This window comes from Phoca vitulina, unplaced genomic scaffold (genome assembly GCF_004348235.1).
Source record: "Phoca vitulina isolate PV1807 unplaced genomic scaffold, GSC_HSeal_1.0 scaffold20, whole genome shotgun sequence".
Lineage (NCBI taxonomy): Eukaryota > Metazoa > Chordata > Mammalia > Carnivora > Phocidae > Phoca > Phoca vitulina.
The window spans coordinates 32,351,207-32,364,132 of record NW_022589723.1 but is presented as its reverse complement, the minus strand read 5'-3'; the positions used below and the strand labels follow the sequence as shown (position 1 = coordinate 32,364,132).

At 56.6% G+C, this 12,926-nt stretch overlaps 1 protein-coding gene across 1 annotated transcript in view; it reads right to left on the bottom strand.

Annotated features, from left to right (window-relative positions):
• The window catches only part of SMAD6 (SMAD family member 6), a 72,615-nt gene extending 65,173 nt beyond the window's left edge, over positions 1–7,442 (bottom strand). The window contains exon 1 of the mRNA XM_032418077.1: positions 6,426–7,442. Coding sequence (XP_032273968.1) covers positions 6,426–7,239 — 814 coding nt within the window. The 5' untranslated portion in view covers positions 7,240–7,442. The remainder of the gene's footprint in view (positions 1–6,425) is intronic.
• Between the last annotated feature and the right edge of the window lie 5,484 nt (positions 7,443–12,926).

Sequence of the window (12,926 nt, the reverse complement as noted above, 5' to 3'; positions counted from 1 at the left end):
GGCAGGTATCAGTAATGACACAAGGGGTAATAAGTGTTTTTCGCAATTATAATAAGGCACAATTCGTTGTAGGAGCGTTTGTTTTCTTCTGCACACGCAGTGCAGCTTCACTTCTTCCCCACCCAGCTTCTCCAGCCTGAAATTACTTCAACAAAGTCAAGGCTCTGAGGTCTAGAAACAGGGAATCTTTTGTGGACAGGCGTTTGGGAGAAGGAAAAGTGAATCATGGAAGAGCCACTGGGAGAGAAGCAAACATTTGCTGAATGCCTGTGTCTTTCTCCACACCGGGCATTTTCAACTTCATTTATTGTAAGTAATTGCATTCTTTTGGATCTTAGGTACAGTGTGATTAATCACGCTTCTGGGCACTTCTTATTTCGTCCTTTCTCAAAAATAAATAAGGTGGCCATTCTCATTCCCATTTTACAGATGAGAAGACTGACTTACCCAGTTTCCCCCCAAGCCAATCATGGTGGAACTGGAATCGGGGCCCAGGCCCTGACTCTGCTCTACATCCCAAGGACACAGGCAACAAGAGGCACCCCATATTACACCCCTTCACCTCAGTCATCAGTCCATCACGTGCACAGAAAGTGCTCGGTCAACGTGTGCGGACAAAGACGATGGTGACCAGGATAATGGAGAGGTGGGGGCCTCTGCAGACAAAGGTGTGGAGAACGAAGACCTAGAGGCTGAAAGGAGTGACCCAAAGGAGCCCCCCAACAAGACTCCAGGAAGGGAACTATTTGCCTTCAGTAGGAGCCACTTGGCCCACTGGTCCTCAGGGTCTTGGAGGGGCGAGAGACCAGACCTGAGTGAAGACCGGCCTCTCAGGACAGGACGCAAAATGCAAGTGGGGCTACAGCTCCACAGGGAAAGAGAACTGAGGGAGAACTCCCACTGTACAGCGAGCACGGAGGCCTGGCCGGGGGAGGTGACTCCCCCAGGGCCACACAGTAAACTGGTGGGAGAACCAGAGCCACAGCCAGAAGCCAGGTCTCCTGATCCCCGGCCTCATGCCCTGTCCACTCCCCCACTCGCTTATCGGAAGGCCTGTAATTCCTGTGTTAGGGTTCCTTCTGCAAAAATCTGATTGGCTGAGGCTCAGGCCACACATGGTGGGGTGCTCTGGACAACTGGCCTCCCAGATCTGTCCCCCAAAAGTGAAACTTGGCAGCAATGGGCAATGGTGGCTGGAGTCAAGCCACTGTCACCAACCCCAGCATTTCTCCCAGGGGCTGTTTATCTGGGACCCAAAATGTGGAGGGGAAGAAGGGCTATCGAAGTCCCCTCTTAAAGGAGCCGCCCGAGACTCCCACCACCCACGGCCACTCCCGGGCTGGGTGTGTCCTAATGTGAATGAGGCAGAAAGCAGATCTATAAATTTGAAACGTCCCTCACACCAGCTTGTGAGGAACTGCAAAGCTTTTAGGAGGGACTTGACCAGGCCCCCATTTGCTCCAGCAAAATGGTTCGCACAGAACTGCTGAACAACTTTAGAGGCTGGAAGCTGAATGCTAAATTCCATCCTGGGCAAGTTAAAAAGTATGAAGGCTTATGGACTCCACCCCAAGACACAGGGATTTATAATGTCACATGTTCACCCAGCTCAACTGCTCCTTTTAACTGGTTCGGGCACCTGGGGTCCAGCCAGGTAAAGGACCTGTCCAAGGCCGCACAGAAAGGCAGGAGATGTTATTTTACTTCTGCAAAACAAAGCAGAAGGCCAGGTGGGGACCAATACCGAGTTACCTTTTTTTTCAAACAATTGAGTTCTCATTCACATACCCTAAGGTTCACTCTTTTAAAGTGTGTAATTCAGTGGTTTTTAGTATATTGAGAGTTGTGAGACCAACACCACCACGTAATTACTGGACATTTTCCTCACCCCAAAGAAGCCCTGTCCCGTTAGCAGTCAGTCCCTATTCCCTCAACCCCCAAACCCTAGACAACCACAAATCTACTTTCGGTCCCTATGGATCTGCTTATTCTGGACATTTCACACTAATAGGTTCACATAGTATGTGGCCCTTTGTGTCTGGCTTCTTTCCCTCGGCGTATGCTTTCAAGGCTCGCCCGAGCTGCAGCATCCACGAACTCTTTTATGGCTGAATGATATTCCGTTGTATGGCTGGTTAGCCATTCCTCAGCTAATGGACATTTAGACTTTCTCCATTTTTTGACTACTAGGAATAATAATAATGCTGCTATGACCAGTCCTGGGTGACCTTTAACTGGCACCGCCACTTCACTCCCAACACTTCCCGGCCCCATGGATCTGGGTGAGGGGAGCCCCAGGTCACTAACTCAGGTGGGCAAGGTGGGTACTCAGGTGGGAGACAAAAGGTCAGAAGAGTAAGTGTGGGCTGCCTCCAGGCCCTCTATCCAGTCCCCTTTTAGGAGCTACCTCAGCACTTACAGAAGTTGTATTGATTTTTCAGTAGTAACTTAGATGCTCTAAACTTGAAGGGGAGAGCTCCTAGAACCCTGTGGGCCCCTCTAAAAGAAATGGACATGAGAGAGAGAGAGAGAGAGACATCAGACACTCCAGCCTCAGGCATCAACTTCAGGAATCTCCTCCAACTTCCTTCAGAAGTAAGCAGTCAGCCAGGGGCCGAGCGTACCAGAAGGTTAGTGCTCAGCTCAGCTCAGCCCAGACGTGCCTCTGGTTAGCCCCCAGGGGATACTTAGCCTTTTGGGATCTAGACCATAATTCTAAAGCCAGGAGAGTTCTCTGCCTCTCCCAGCGCCTGGTAATGTTTCAGTTTGGGACAATGCCTTCCACCCCCTTCTCTGCAGCCCAGCATCTCCCTTAGGAAAGGATCCACACGCATCCCTGGGCCTCCCAGTCGCCACCCTCCCAGGGGTGGCTGTGAGGGGGGGGGAGGGGGCCTCCCAAGCAACCGTCCCCTCCACCCCCAGAACCTGAAGGCTCAACCCCCAAGCCCGGGTTGGGAGCCTCAGAAAAGGAGCTCCTGGCGCTTTAAGGCCGGCAGAGCCTAATTGCCCAGATTCCCCCGGCAGCCAGATAAACAGCGCAGCCGGCTGGCGCCAGCAAGAGGCAAACTGCACATTATCACCCCTTCCTCACCTCCAAGGAGGAGCTCCGAGGAGCAGGGCGGGCAGGCCGAGGGGCCGCCAGAGGGGCGGGGCAGGGGCTTGGAAGCCCAACTTGAAATTGATCTCATTTCAAAGGGATAATGCCAGGCCAAATAAAAGGAAAACTTTTTAGCCCGTTCTAATTCCTATAGTCCTGGCCTGGGAACCCTGTGTTTTCCTAGGCGGCCTCCTCCAGTCGTTTAGAAGTTCGCTCTCGCTCTGTCTCTTTCCCTGGCGCAATTTGGATAATAGTAATTTACTGAATATAATTACAGAAAAAAAAAAAAGTGGTGGAGCAAAGAGCAGGAGATTTATTCCAAAGTTAATGGATACTTTCAGGAGAAAGGAGCTGTATAAACACAGGTTAGAACTGTGATTAAAGTATTTCTCCACATTTCCGTCCACATAGGCACCGAGCTCAGCGAACTGGCTTTTCCCGGGACAGAAAGACACACAAGAGGGAAGGGGAGCCGGGGCCTGACTCCCACGGGGACAGAGGTGCTGGACAGAGCCGGGCATAGAGGGAGGACCCCCACTCTCTGAGACAAGCATGGGGGAGAGAGCAGGGCAGGGGAGGCAGGCCTGGGTCCCCTGGAATCTGCCCATCAGACCCCAGGGATTCTGTCCATCGCCTCACTTTACACGTGGGAAAAGAGGCCCAAAGAGGGGAACTGGCCCCAGTGTCCCAAAGCAAGCTGATGGATGGGAGCAGGGTTCGCTCTGAGCAGCAGGGATCAGCACTGCCCAGAAAGGGGCCTCCTGGCCACCTGGGCTCCCTGTGGGGGTCCGGTGGGCACTGGGGTGACTGGTGGGGTGCCCCTCAGTTGGCCTGCTGGGTATTCGGGTGTACTCTCCAGCTACGTGCCTGCTCTCCCTGAGTGTGTCTGTCCATCCGTCTGTCTGCCTGCCTGCCCGCCCCACTGCCCCAGCCCTCTTCCCCCAGAGCCCTGGAAGGAGCAGTCTCCTTATCAGGATGCGCACGGCTGAGCTCCAGCTATGCACCCGCCCAGCTCCAGGAGCCAGGCTGGCGGCCAGGCAGCAGGGGTGGGGTGGGCAGCAAAGGGCTCCCCAGTTCTCAGTCCCAGTGGCCCAAGCCATCAGGCAGGGGATGAAGCAAGAGGGTCAACCTGGCGCCTACTGAAAACTCTTCCCAGACCATCAGTCCTCCCAACTGCCCCGAGGGTGGCCTGAATGGTGGGAGGCGGGAGGGCTTGCAAAGAGGAACAGAACAGACACAGCCCCTGCAACAGTGCCTCCTTTTGGGATGAGGGAGGGAGTCAAGTACCAATGCTCAGTCTAGAATTAGATGTGGAGAATATTCCTAGAGCCACCCACTCACCCAGTAGGGAGACTGTGAGGAGAGGTTACTCATCCAAGGTCAAGCTTACTAGAGACCCTGGGACCAGGGCTTTGGGATGAACTGTTCCACTGCAGCTGTACCCCCACAAGTCGGCCAAACTCGAACCACCACCTAAGTTGACTTCTAATCCAGGGAGGGAGGGGTGTGCATCCCTTCTGGCTCACACACCTGAGCCTGCCTGGCACCTTGACTCTCAGCTGGCCCTCTCCTCCTCCTCTTCTCTGCCCACCTCCCCGACCCATCTCCAGATAGAATTATGGAGCTCCTGGAGGGGATCCTGTTACCTACACATCCCATAGCGCTCTGATAGTTCAGACCCAATGACCTGGCCCTTCTTCCCCCGTCTCTGCCCCATCTCCCCGGGGAAGATTATGTTTCTTAAGGGCATGGATCCTACTCCTATTTCTACTCTCCCTGCTATAGCACCCAGCGCCATGCCTGGCACAGAGTAAGTGCTCAACAAATATCTGTGGGCAGACTGACCTGGTAAGAGAGAAAGTAGTTGCCAAGACCTGCTAAAAGCACAGAGCGGGCCCCACCAATTATCTCCCACGCAACAAAAATGACTGGGGACAGGGCAACCACAAACAGGGCCCCCCTCTCCAGAGTTAGGGAGGAGACAGGGTGGCAGAGAGGAGGAAGCCACTTCCAGGAGAAGCTGTCTGGAAGAGGAACAAGGGGCACACAAAGCATACCATGGGCCACAGGTCCGGAACTGCCAAAAGCCCTTGAGTCATGCCTGGAGTGACCATGTGGGGACCAGGGCAGCCAGGTCAATGCTGCTTCTCCCCCACCCCCACCCCATTAGTGCTCTCTCTTCAGGAACAGTGGAGACACCTGCCTTTCCCCTCCAGCCACTACCTTACATGTGAATAAGACATCTGGGACAAATCCTGGGCCCACCGTCCCCTTCCACACTGGGAGTCCAGAGATCTGTGATCTGACCCTCTATGTGCTCCCAGGCTAGATGCTGACTCTCCAGAGGGGACAGAGACTGGAGGAGTTCAGAGCCCTCCCAGGCCCAACAGCCTTTAATCTTCCAGCGGTCCCAGCCCCACAGGACCCCCAATGCCACCTGATGCATACATCCCTAAGATGCTATGGGCTGAAATGTGTGAGCCCTGCAGTGCAGAGGTCAGAGCAGGGGAACTGCAAGCTTCTGGCCTGCCAGAAGCCTCCACCTGTCCTCACCTCTGCTCCAGAACCCAGGGCCTGCTCAGGTAAGCAGGGCTGGGGGTAGGGTGTGTGCGGGAAATCCCAGGAAGAGAACAAAGAAGGGAGGCAGTTCGCAGAGGTAAGTAAAATTAATATCTGGCTTCCTCGCCTCCTCCACCTCTAGACCCTCAACTCTAGAAAAACTGGACACAGAACTGACAATGATGAGGACGGCGGGGGCCCTGATATTTGACACCCAAGGGATGCCGGGAGCAATCAGGGCAAGAAGGTGGTCTCCACTTTGAGAGAGCTTTGCTCCAAACTATACAAAGGAACCAGTGTGACAATTTATGAACACTTTTGTCTCTAGACATGAATTGTCTACGCCCAATTTCACAACTTCTATCTACCTGGATATAGGAAAGTACAGCATAGGGATAAGCATATGTACACAAATGCTACAGGCCTGGGCACAGACTGGGGGGGAAAAGGGGGGGCTGGACGACACTCGTGTTCGGCTTCTCCTAGGCCTGCCCTCCTCTTTCACCGTCTATGAAGTTGCAGCCTACATTGGTCCCTGAAGCTGCAGAGAAAACTCGAATGCATACCCTTGCAAGTTTGCCCGAGTCTTAAGAAGAAGGTGCCATTGGACACGTGTGCCCCGATACCCACTTCCCGGGCTGTCCTGCCTCCAGGGACACCGGCGGGTGCAGCCGCAGATCCGCCCGCCCGCCCGCGGTGTCCCGGACCGAAAGGCCTCGGAACGGGGCGGGGAGGGGAAGCCCCAGCCCCCGCCGGCGCGCGCGCTCACCTGGCCCGCAGAGCCGGCTGAAGTGGTAGGGGTTGCAGCACACGGTGGGACCGTCGGCGGCGGCGGCGAAGCTGTGGCAGCCGCACAGGGGCTTCAGCTCCACGGCGTGCTGCAGGTCGGGCCAGCGGAAGAGGCGGCCGAGCAGCAGCTGCGGCGGCGCGGGCTGGCCGCCCAGGCGGAGGTCGGCGCGCGGCACCAGCACGCAGCCGCCCGGCACGCCGCCGCGGGACTCCACCGCCTCCAGCAGCGTGTCCAGCGAGCGCTCCTTGAGCCGCTTCAGCAGCGAGTACGTGACCGTCTTGAGTTCCTGCTCGAGCAGCAGCAGCCGCGAGCGGGCTTCGCGACTCCGCCCGCCGCCCGCCGCCTCCAGGACCGCCCCGGCCAGGGGGTCGCCGGCGTCCCGCGGCGCGCCCGCGGCGTCCCGCTCCGAGAAGAGACAGCAAGTCACCGTCTCGCAGTCACTTTCGGGCAGCCAGCCCGGGCCTCCCGGCCCCGCCACGTCCAGCGGGGAGCCCCCGGCGCTGGCCCCCGGCTCCGACATGGGCCTCGGGGGGCCCCCTGCGCGCCGGCGCCTCCCCGCGCCCTGGGCGCCTCGCTGTCCCACCGCGTCCCGGGGCCGCCGCGGGGCTACCGGGCGGACTTCGGAGCGGCCGCAGCCTCCGCCTTCTCGTGCCCGCGGGGCCGGCTCAGCTCGGCTGCCCAAGCTCCCATCCTCGTCCTCGACGCCGCCGCCGCCGCCGCCTTCCTCCCGGTCGGGGACCACACGACTTCGCCAAAGTCGCCGCACCAGCCCCGAGCGTTTGGACCTGAACATACGATATCCTTTGGCGCCGGGGGTGGGAGGGAGGCGGTCTCCGGTTACCGGGGGTCCGTTCCCTCAGCGAGGCGCCGGCTGCGCGGGCCGCAGCCCCACATGAAGCTCCGCCGCCGGGCGCCGTGCAGATCGCGCACAGCCTGTCGTCGAAGGGGCGCCGCAGGGCTGCAACATGAGGGAGCTCGCCGGGCCGGGACGGCGGGGAACACGCGCGCGCCGAGCCGCAGTCCGCGCGGGGCCAGCGGCTACATGGACCCCGGCGGCCCGGCTACTCAGCAACTCCAGCCCCGGCGCTGGAGGGGGACTGCAGGCGGCGCCCCTCCAGAAAGACCCCGCATGGGCCGGCGAGCCTTCAAAAGTTGCGCGGCTGGTCCATGAGCACAAAGCGCTCGCGCCGAACCCCCCAGGTGTCGGGGCAGCCCTGCTTTTTAAAACCCAAGCGCTTAACTACATGGGCTTTTCCTGCAGGATCCGAAAGGCAGGCTTGTTGATACCCTCAGCTTCCTCCTTACTCCCTGCAAACAGAAAAGGAAAAAAAAAAAAAAAAAAAAGGAAAGAAAGAAAAAGAAACCCCAAACAAAACCAAAATCCTGGAATTGCATGCACGAAAAGCCAACTCCGTCTCAGGTCCCAGGCGCTAGATGCACTTGGAGCAAGTTTCTCCTGAACGCGGGTGTCAACACATGAGTGGAAACTGTAAAAATCCCAAAGAGCTGTTGGGAATCCTTAATTAAAAATGCAATCCACCGAGGCAGAGGTCGCTGCCCGCCCCACGCTGCGCTCGGACGCCCGGGGCGCCGCGGCTGCAGAGGTCGTCCCCCTCCCCCCTCCACAAAAAGTGCCTCCCGGTGGCCCCGCGGTCCCTGCGAGGTCTGGCGAGGCAGCGCCCGGCGGCTCTTTCTCTCGGCTCGGCTCCCTCGCTCGCTCCCCCGCTCGGCTCTCTCTCTTTTTTGTTCTCCTCAAACGCACACTGAGGGCCCCCGGAGGAGCGCCGCGGAGTCATTGGCTGCCTCCCATCATATGCCAGTCTAGACACTTTGGCGGCTCCGCGGCGCTGATTGTTGCGCAAACAAGGTTTCAAGTTTCTTAACTCTTAAAGGAGAACACGTCCCATTGCAGGGCCCGAGGCTCCGAGGGGCCGGCTCCCGGGGCGGGCCGAGCCCGGGCTCCCGCCCCACGCTCGCCCCGGCACCCCCGCCCCGAGCCTGACAGCGCCCACGGCCCGCTTTCTGGCCCGCGTTGCGCCGCGGGCACAGATACGAGCGAGCACACGCCCGCGCACGCGCGCGCACACACACACACGCGAGTTACACAAACCACGGGTGAGCGGCGCGAGGGCTCGGTAGACCCACTGAGACTTGGATGCAAACGGGCGCTTTGCCTCTCCCTGGCTTGTGCACAAACTTGCAAACACACATTGCACTTTAGAGTTGGTCCAAACCCCCATCCCAGGGAAGGCTCATAAAAATGGGTGTGCGTGTGTGCCTTCCCGGCTTGAGTCCCTTGGGAGCAGGGGGAGGCTCATTTGTTGGGGTAGCAGGATCTTCCGTGATGGCACCAGGCCTCCACACCCCCTGCGCAGTCAGGGGTCGCTCTACTGGGCCAAATGGGGTACGTGGGACGCTTGGCGCACGGGGGCTCCAGGCTTGCCGGAGGTAGGGAGTTGCAGGGGGTGGGGTAAAGGCGGGGAGTGTCTCCTCTCCGACTCTTCACGGTCGCCACGGCCCTCCCTCGGAGCTAGGCGGACCGCCAGCCGTCCCGGGCCCCCTCGAGGCCGGGTGCTTCCTCCTCCCCTTCCCCCAACTGATTCTTTGCACCACCGAGAGGGATGTGGGTAGGGGTCGTGCTTTCCCCCGCTACGTTTCCCCAAGGATATGGGAGTGGGTTGGGGGCAGGGTCCCGCCCGAGCGGGCCCGGGGCTGGCTGGAGGGGCGCGGCTGCAGCAGCGGGCCGCCCGGCGCAGGAAGGGTTAAGGCCGCTCCTGCCCCTGGAGCCGGCGCGGCGGGGTACCTCCTCGGGCGCGCTCGCTCGTCCGAGGGTGGCAAAAGTTCAAGCTTGTAAAGTCAGGATTGGTCCCGCGCGGAGGGAAAAAAGACCTGGTCCCCCCCTCCCCCCCCGGGCGCGGCGCCGATTGGTCCGGCCGTGGGGCGGGCACCGCCCTCTCCCCGGCTCGCGGCGGCCCCGCCCCCGACACGACGCCCCGCCCCTTTCCGGGCAGGAGCCCTGCCCCGCACTGAATGAAAGAAATTCCGCTACTCTCATTGGCCCGGGGCTGGGCGCCATTCCCCCGCGGGGGCCGCGGGGGCGCTGGCGCGCGGGTCTCCCCCGGGGGTGCCCACGTGCGGGGCTGGCCCTTTGAGTGTACCGCCCTGAGAGTACCCCCGGGCCCCGAGTCTGCGTGAGCGCTGGGGGAAGGGCGGTATATTCTGGAAGGACTCAATACCATTTGCTGAGCTTTTACCTGGAGCCAGGTACTGTTCGCGCTGCGCTCTCCGGGAGAAGTGGTTGTTCTCTCGAAAGGAGCTTCCTCACCCCCATCCCCTGCTGCTTTGGCCAGATCAAAATAGCTGCCACCTTCTTGTTTGAAAAATGGGGATGACGATGCCTGCCCTGCGTTCTTCACCGGACCGTGAAGATCCTAGGAGATAGTGCATTTTAGGCGCACAAATCCAAGTGAACAGCAAGATGAATTTTCGCAGGTGAATACAACACTTGTGTAACCAACACCCAGAAGCCCCTCTCGTGGTCCCTTTCAGTCATTTCTCGCCCCCGGGGCGGGGGAATACAAAGAGAAACTCAATGCAATGTATTTTCTTTTATCAGGGTAGTTGCTGGTCTGGCTGTGGATTGCAGTAAGGACTCCTACTACGGGCAAGACAATGTTTCAGGCATCATAAGGATTCAGTCATTGAATTCCCGCAACAACCTTGATAGGTTCTATTACTATTTCCATTTTACAGCTGAGGAAACCGAGGCGCAGGAACTTGCCATTTAATTTGCCACTGACATGAAGATAGTGTTGAGAGTGCATAAACCAGTATGTATGCTCACCCTCAACAGCTAGAGAGTGGTGTGTGGGTCTGTGTTGCCAGAGAACACCCTTCCAGGGCAGTGACTTTCAAAATGTGATGCATTGGACCTGCTGAATCAAAATATGATGGGGTGAGGCCCCAAAGGCCACTTTACACTTTGGGGGGAGATATGGTTGTTACTACTATTTTACAGATAAGGACACTGAGGCACAGAGGCTTTAACGTGCACAAGCTTTTAGATAGTTGCAGAGGGGAGATTTGAACCCAACCAACTGGGGGGGGGCTGGTTTGCAGGTATGTGGGAAGCAATGGTAATGGGGCAGCAGGCTGGAAATGGGTTACCTTCCTAGGGAGGGCTACCTTCTTCTCTGGGCAGTAACTCAAAGTTTGGTTTCTGCTCTTGCTCATGCAGAGCTGTGACATTAGAGGTGGGGTGCCATTAGGTGCCTGCTGGATGCCATATGAGGAGCACTGAAACCAGAGTCTGATGTTCCTGAGTTCAGTACTGACCTTCCTTAAACCTCCCTTGGCTTTATGAGCCTCTGGGTCTTCGTCTGTAAAATGGGAATAGAAATCATGTTTGAGGCTGTTACCAAAATTAAACGACATGAGGACCCAGAGTCATCCCTCATTACAGGAAGATGCCTCTTAGTGGAGATAGTATCAGGAAGGGAAGGGCCGTGACAGCTCCATTGTCCTTGGATTCCCAGGGCCCATCCGGCCTAGCACCCGCCTGCACTGCCACCACTAGAGGGTGTGTGAGAGGCCGGCAGGGCAGGGCCTATGAGCTAAGGCCTAAGGGCACCCTCCTAGATGGCCCTGTGCAAAACAAGCTCCAGTTCCCTGGGGATGTAGGAGAGGAGGAAAGTGGGGTCCCAGCTGCTGCTCCTCAGGTCTCTGCAGCCACATTTCTCATAAAGCAACTCACAAAGAATGAATCCTAACCCCTCAGCATCAAATCTGACCCCCCCACCGTTATTCCAGTATTTTCCCAAAACACCCTGTGCTTTCTCTTTACAAAGCTTCTCACCATTCATAACCACACAATTCCATGTCCATTCTCCTCTGCTTCTGGAATGTAAGCCCCACGTGGGGAAAGATGGTGACGCTATGAGGCACCAGCCACCCGCATCAGCACTGAGTGGAGTGGAGTCAGACGCAGGCCATTTGAGACCACCCTGTGCCATCAAGGAAGGTCATTCACACAAGACAGCGTCTTGCCCCATTCCTTCTCTCCAGTCCCTAGCCCAATGCCTGTCACGTAGTAGGCACTCATTAAGAATCTGTGAGGTGGTTGAATTCAAATCTCTCACTTTGCCAAGCTTCATGCTCATCATCATCCTGTACCAAACATTTATATGCACTATCTCATCAAATCCCCCCAAAAAAACGACACAGTGAAGAAGTTATCATTCTTACTAGACCTGTTTTGTAGAGAAGGAAACAGAGAGCTTTAGTAATTTGTCTCTGGTTACACAGCCCATAGGTGGCAGAGTTGGGACTTGAACCCAAGCCTCCTTGAGGTGAGTGTTCATCTTAACACCTGATCCTGGAAAAGAAAACATGGTCCTTTGCCCTTGGGAAGTTTCCGTGTTAGCTGGGAAGACACAAGGCATGAAACAGCAGAAATCATGTTAAGGCAGCACTTGCTTCTTGGTGGTGGGAAGAGGCGAGCTCCAGGGTGACTGTTTAAAGGGCTAGGGATCCTGCAGTAAACAAAACACAAAATTCCTAAGCTCAAGGAGTCTAGTGGGAGGACAGACCATAAACAAAACAATCAGGTATATGGTGTTTTGGAAGGTAAAGGTGCCAAGGTTAAAAATAAGGCAAAGAAGAGGAGAGAGGAATGCCAGGAGAGGGTAGGTGTGGTTCAGAGAAAGTGGTCAGGAAACGCTTCCCTGGGAAGGTGACATTTGAACAAAGTCCTGATTGGGGGGGGGGGGGGGGACCACTATGGCGAAACAATGTTCTAGGCACAGAGAACAGCAAGTACAAGGTTCCGAAGGTGGGAATGTGCCTGGCGTGTTCCAGGACCATCAGAGAGGTGATAATAGGTGAGAAATACTGGGGGACAGATTGAAGGGTCCCACAGGCCATTTGGGGGTCTTTGGCTAGTTCTCTGAGCAAGTAGAGCACCCCTAGAGGTTCTGAGAAGGGGAGGGTCATGTTCTGCCTTGTTTTAGCTGGCTCCCTCTAGTGGCCATGTGGAGACCAGACTGCGGGGGGACAGAGCTGGGAGCAGGGACCTGGTGAGAGGTTGTCCCTGTGGTCCAGGAGAGACCACGCTGGCTTGGGGACAGGCGGTTGGATCCTGGACATATTTGAAGATAGAACCAGCGTGATCTGCTGTTACAGATCTGAGTGTGAAAGAACATCTCAACAGTGAACACATGTTATTGACGCTTATTTGCTTAATTTTTAAAATCAATTCACTCTTACTCCGCCTTGTCATAAGCAGTAATATCCATGGAGTCGCAAATGTGCTAGTTATATTTATCACTTTAAATACATAAAATATGTTTGCACATCAACTAAAATTAGCCCAGGGACCACCTGGATACATGCAATGCTCAGGATACCGATTTAACCAATTGCTAATCTCACCCACTTTCAGGCTTTTTTGCTTGTTTATTTGCTTGCTTTTTTACTACTTTC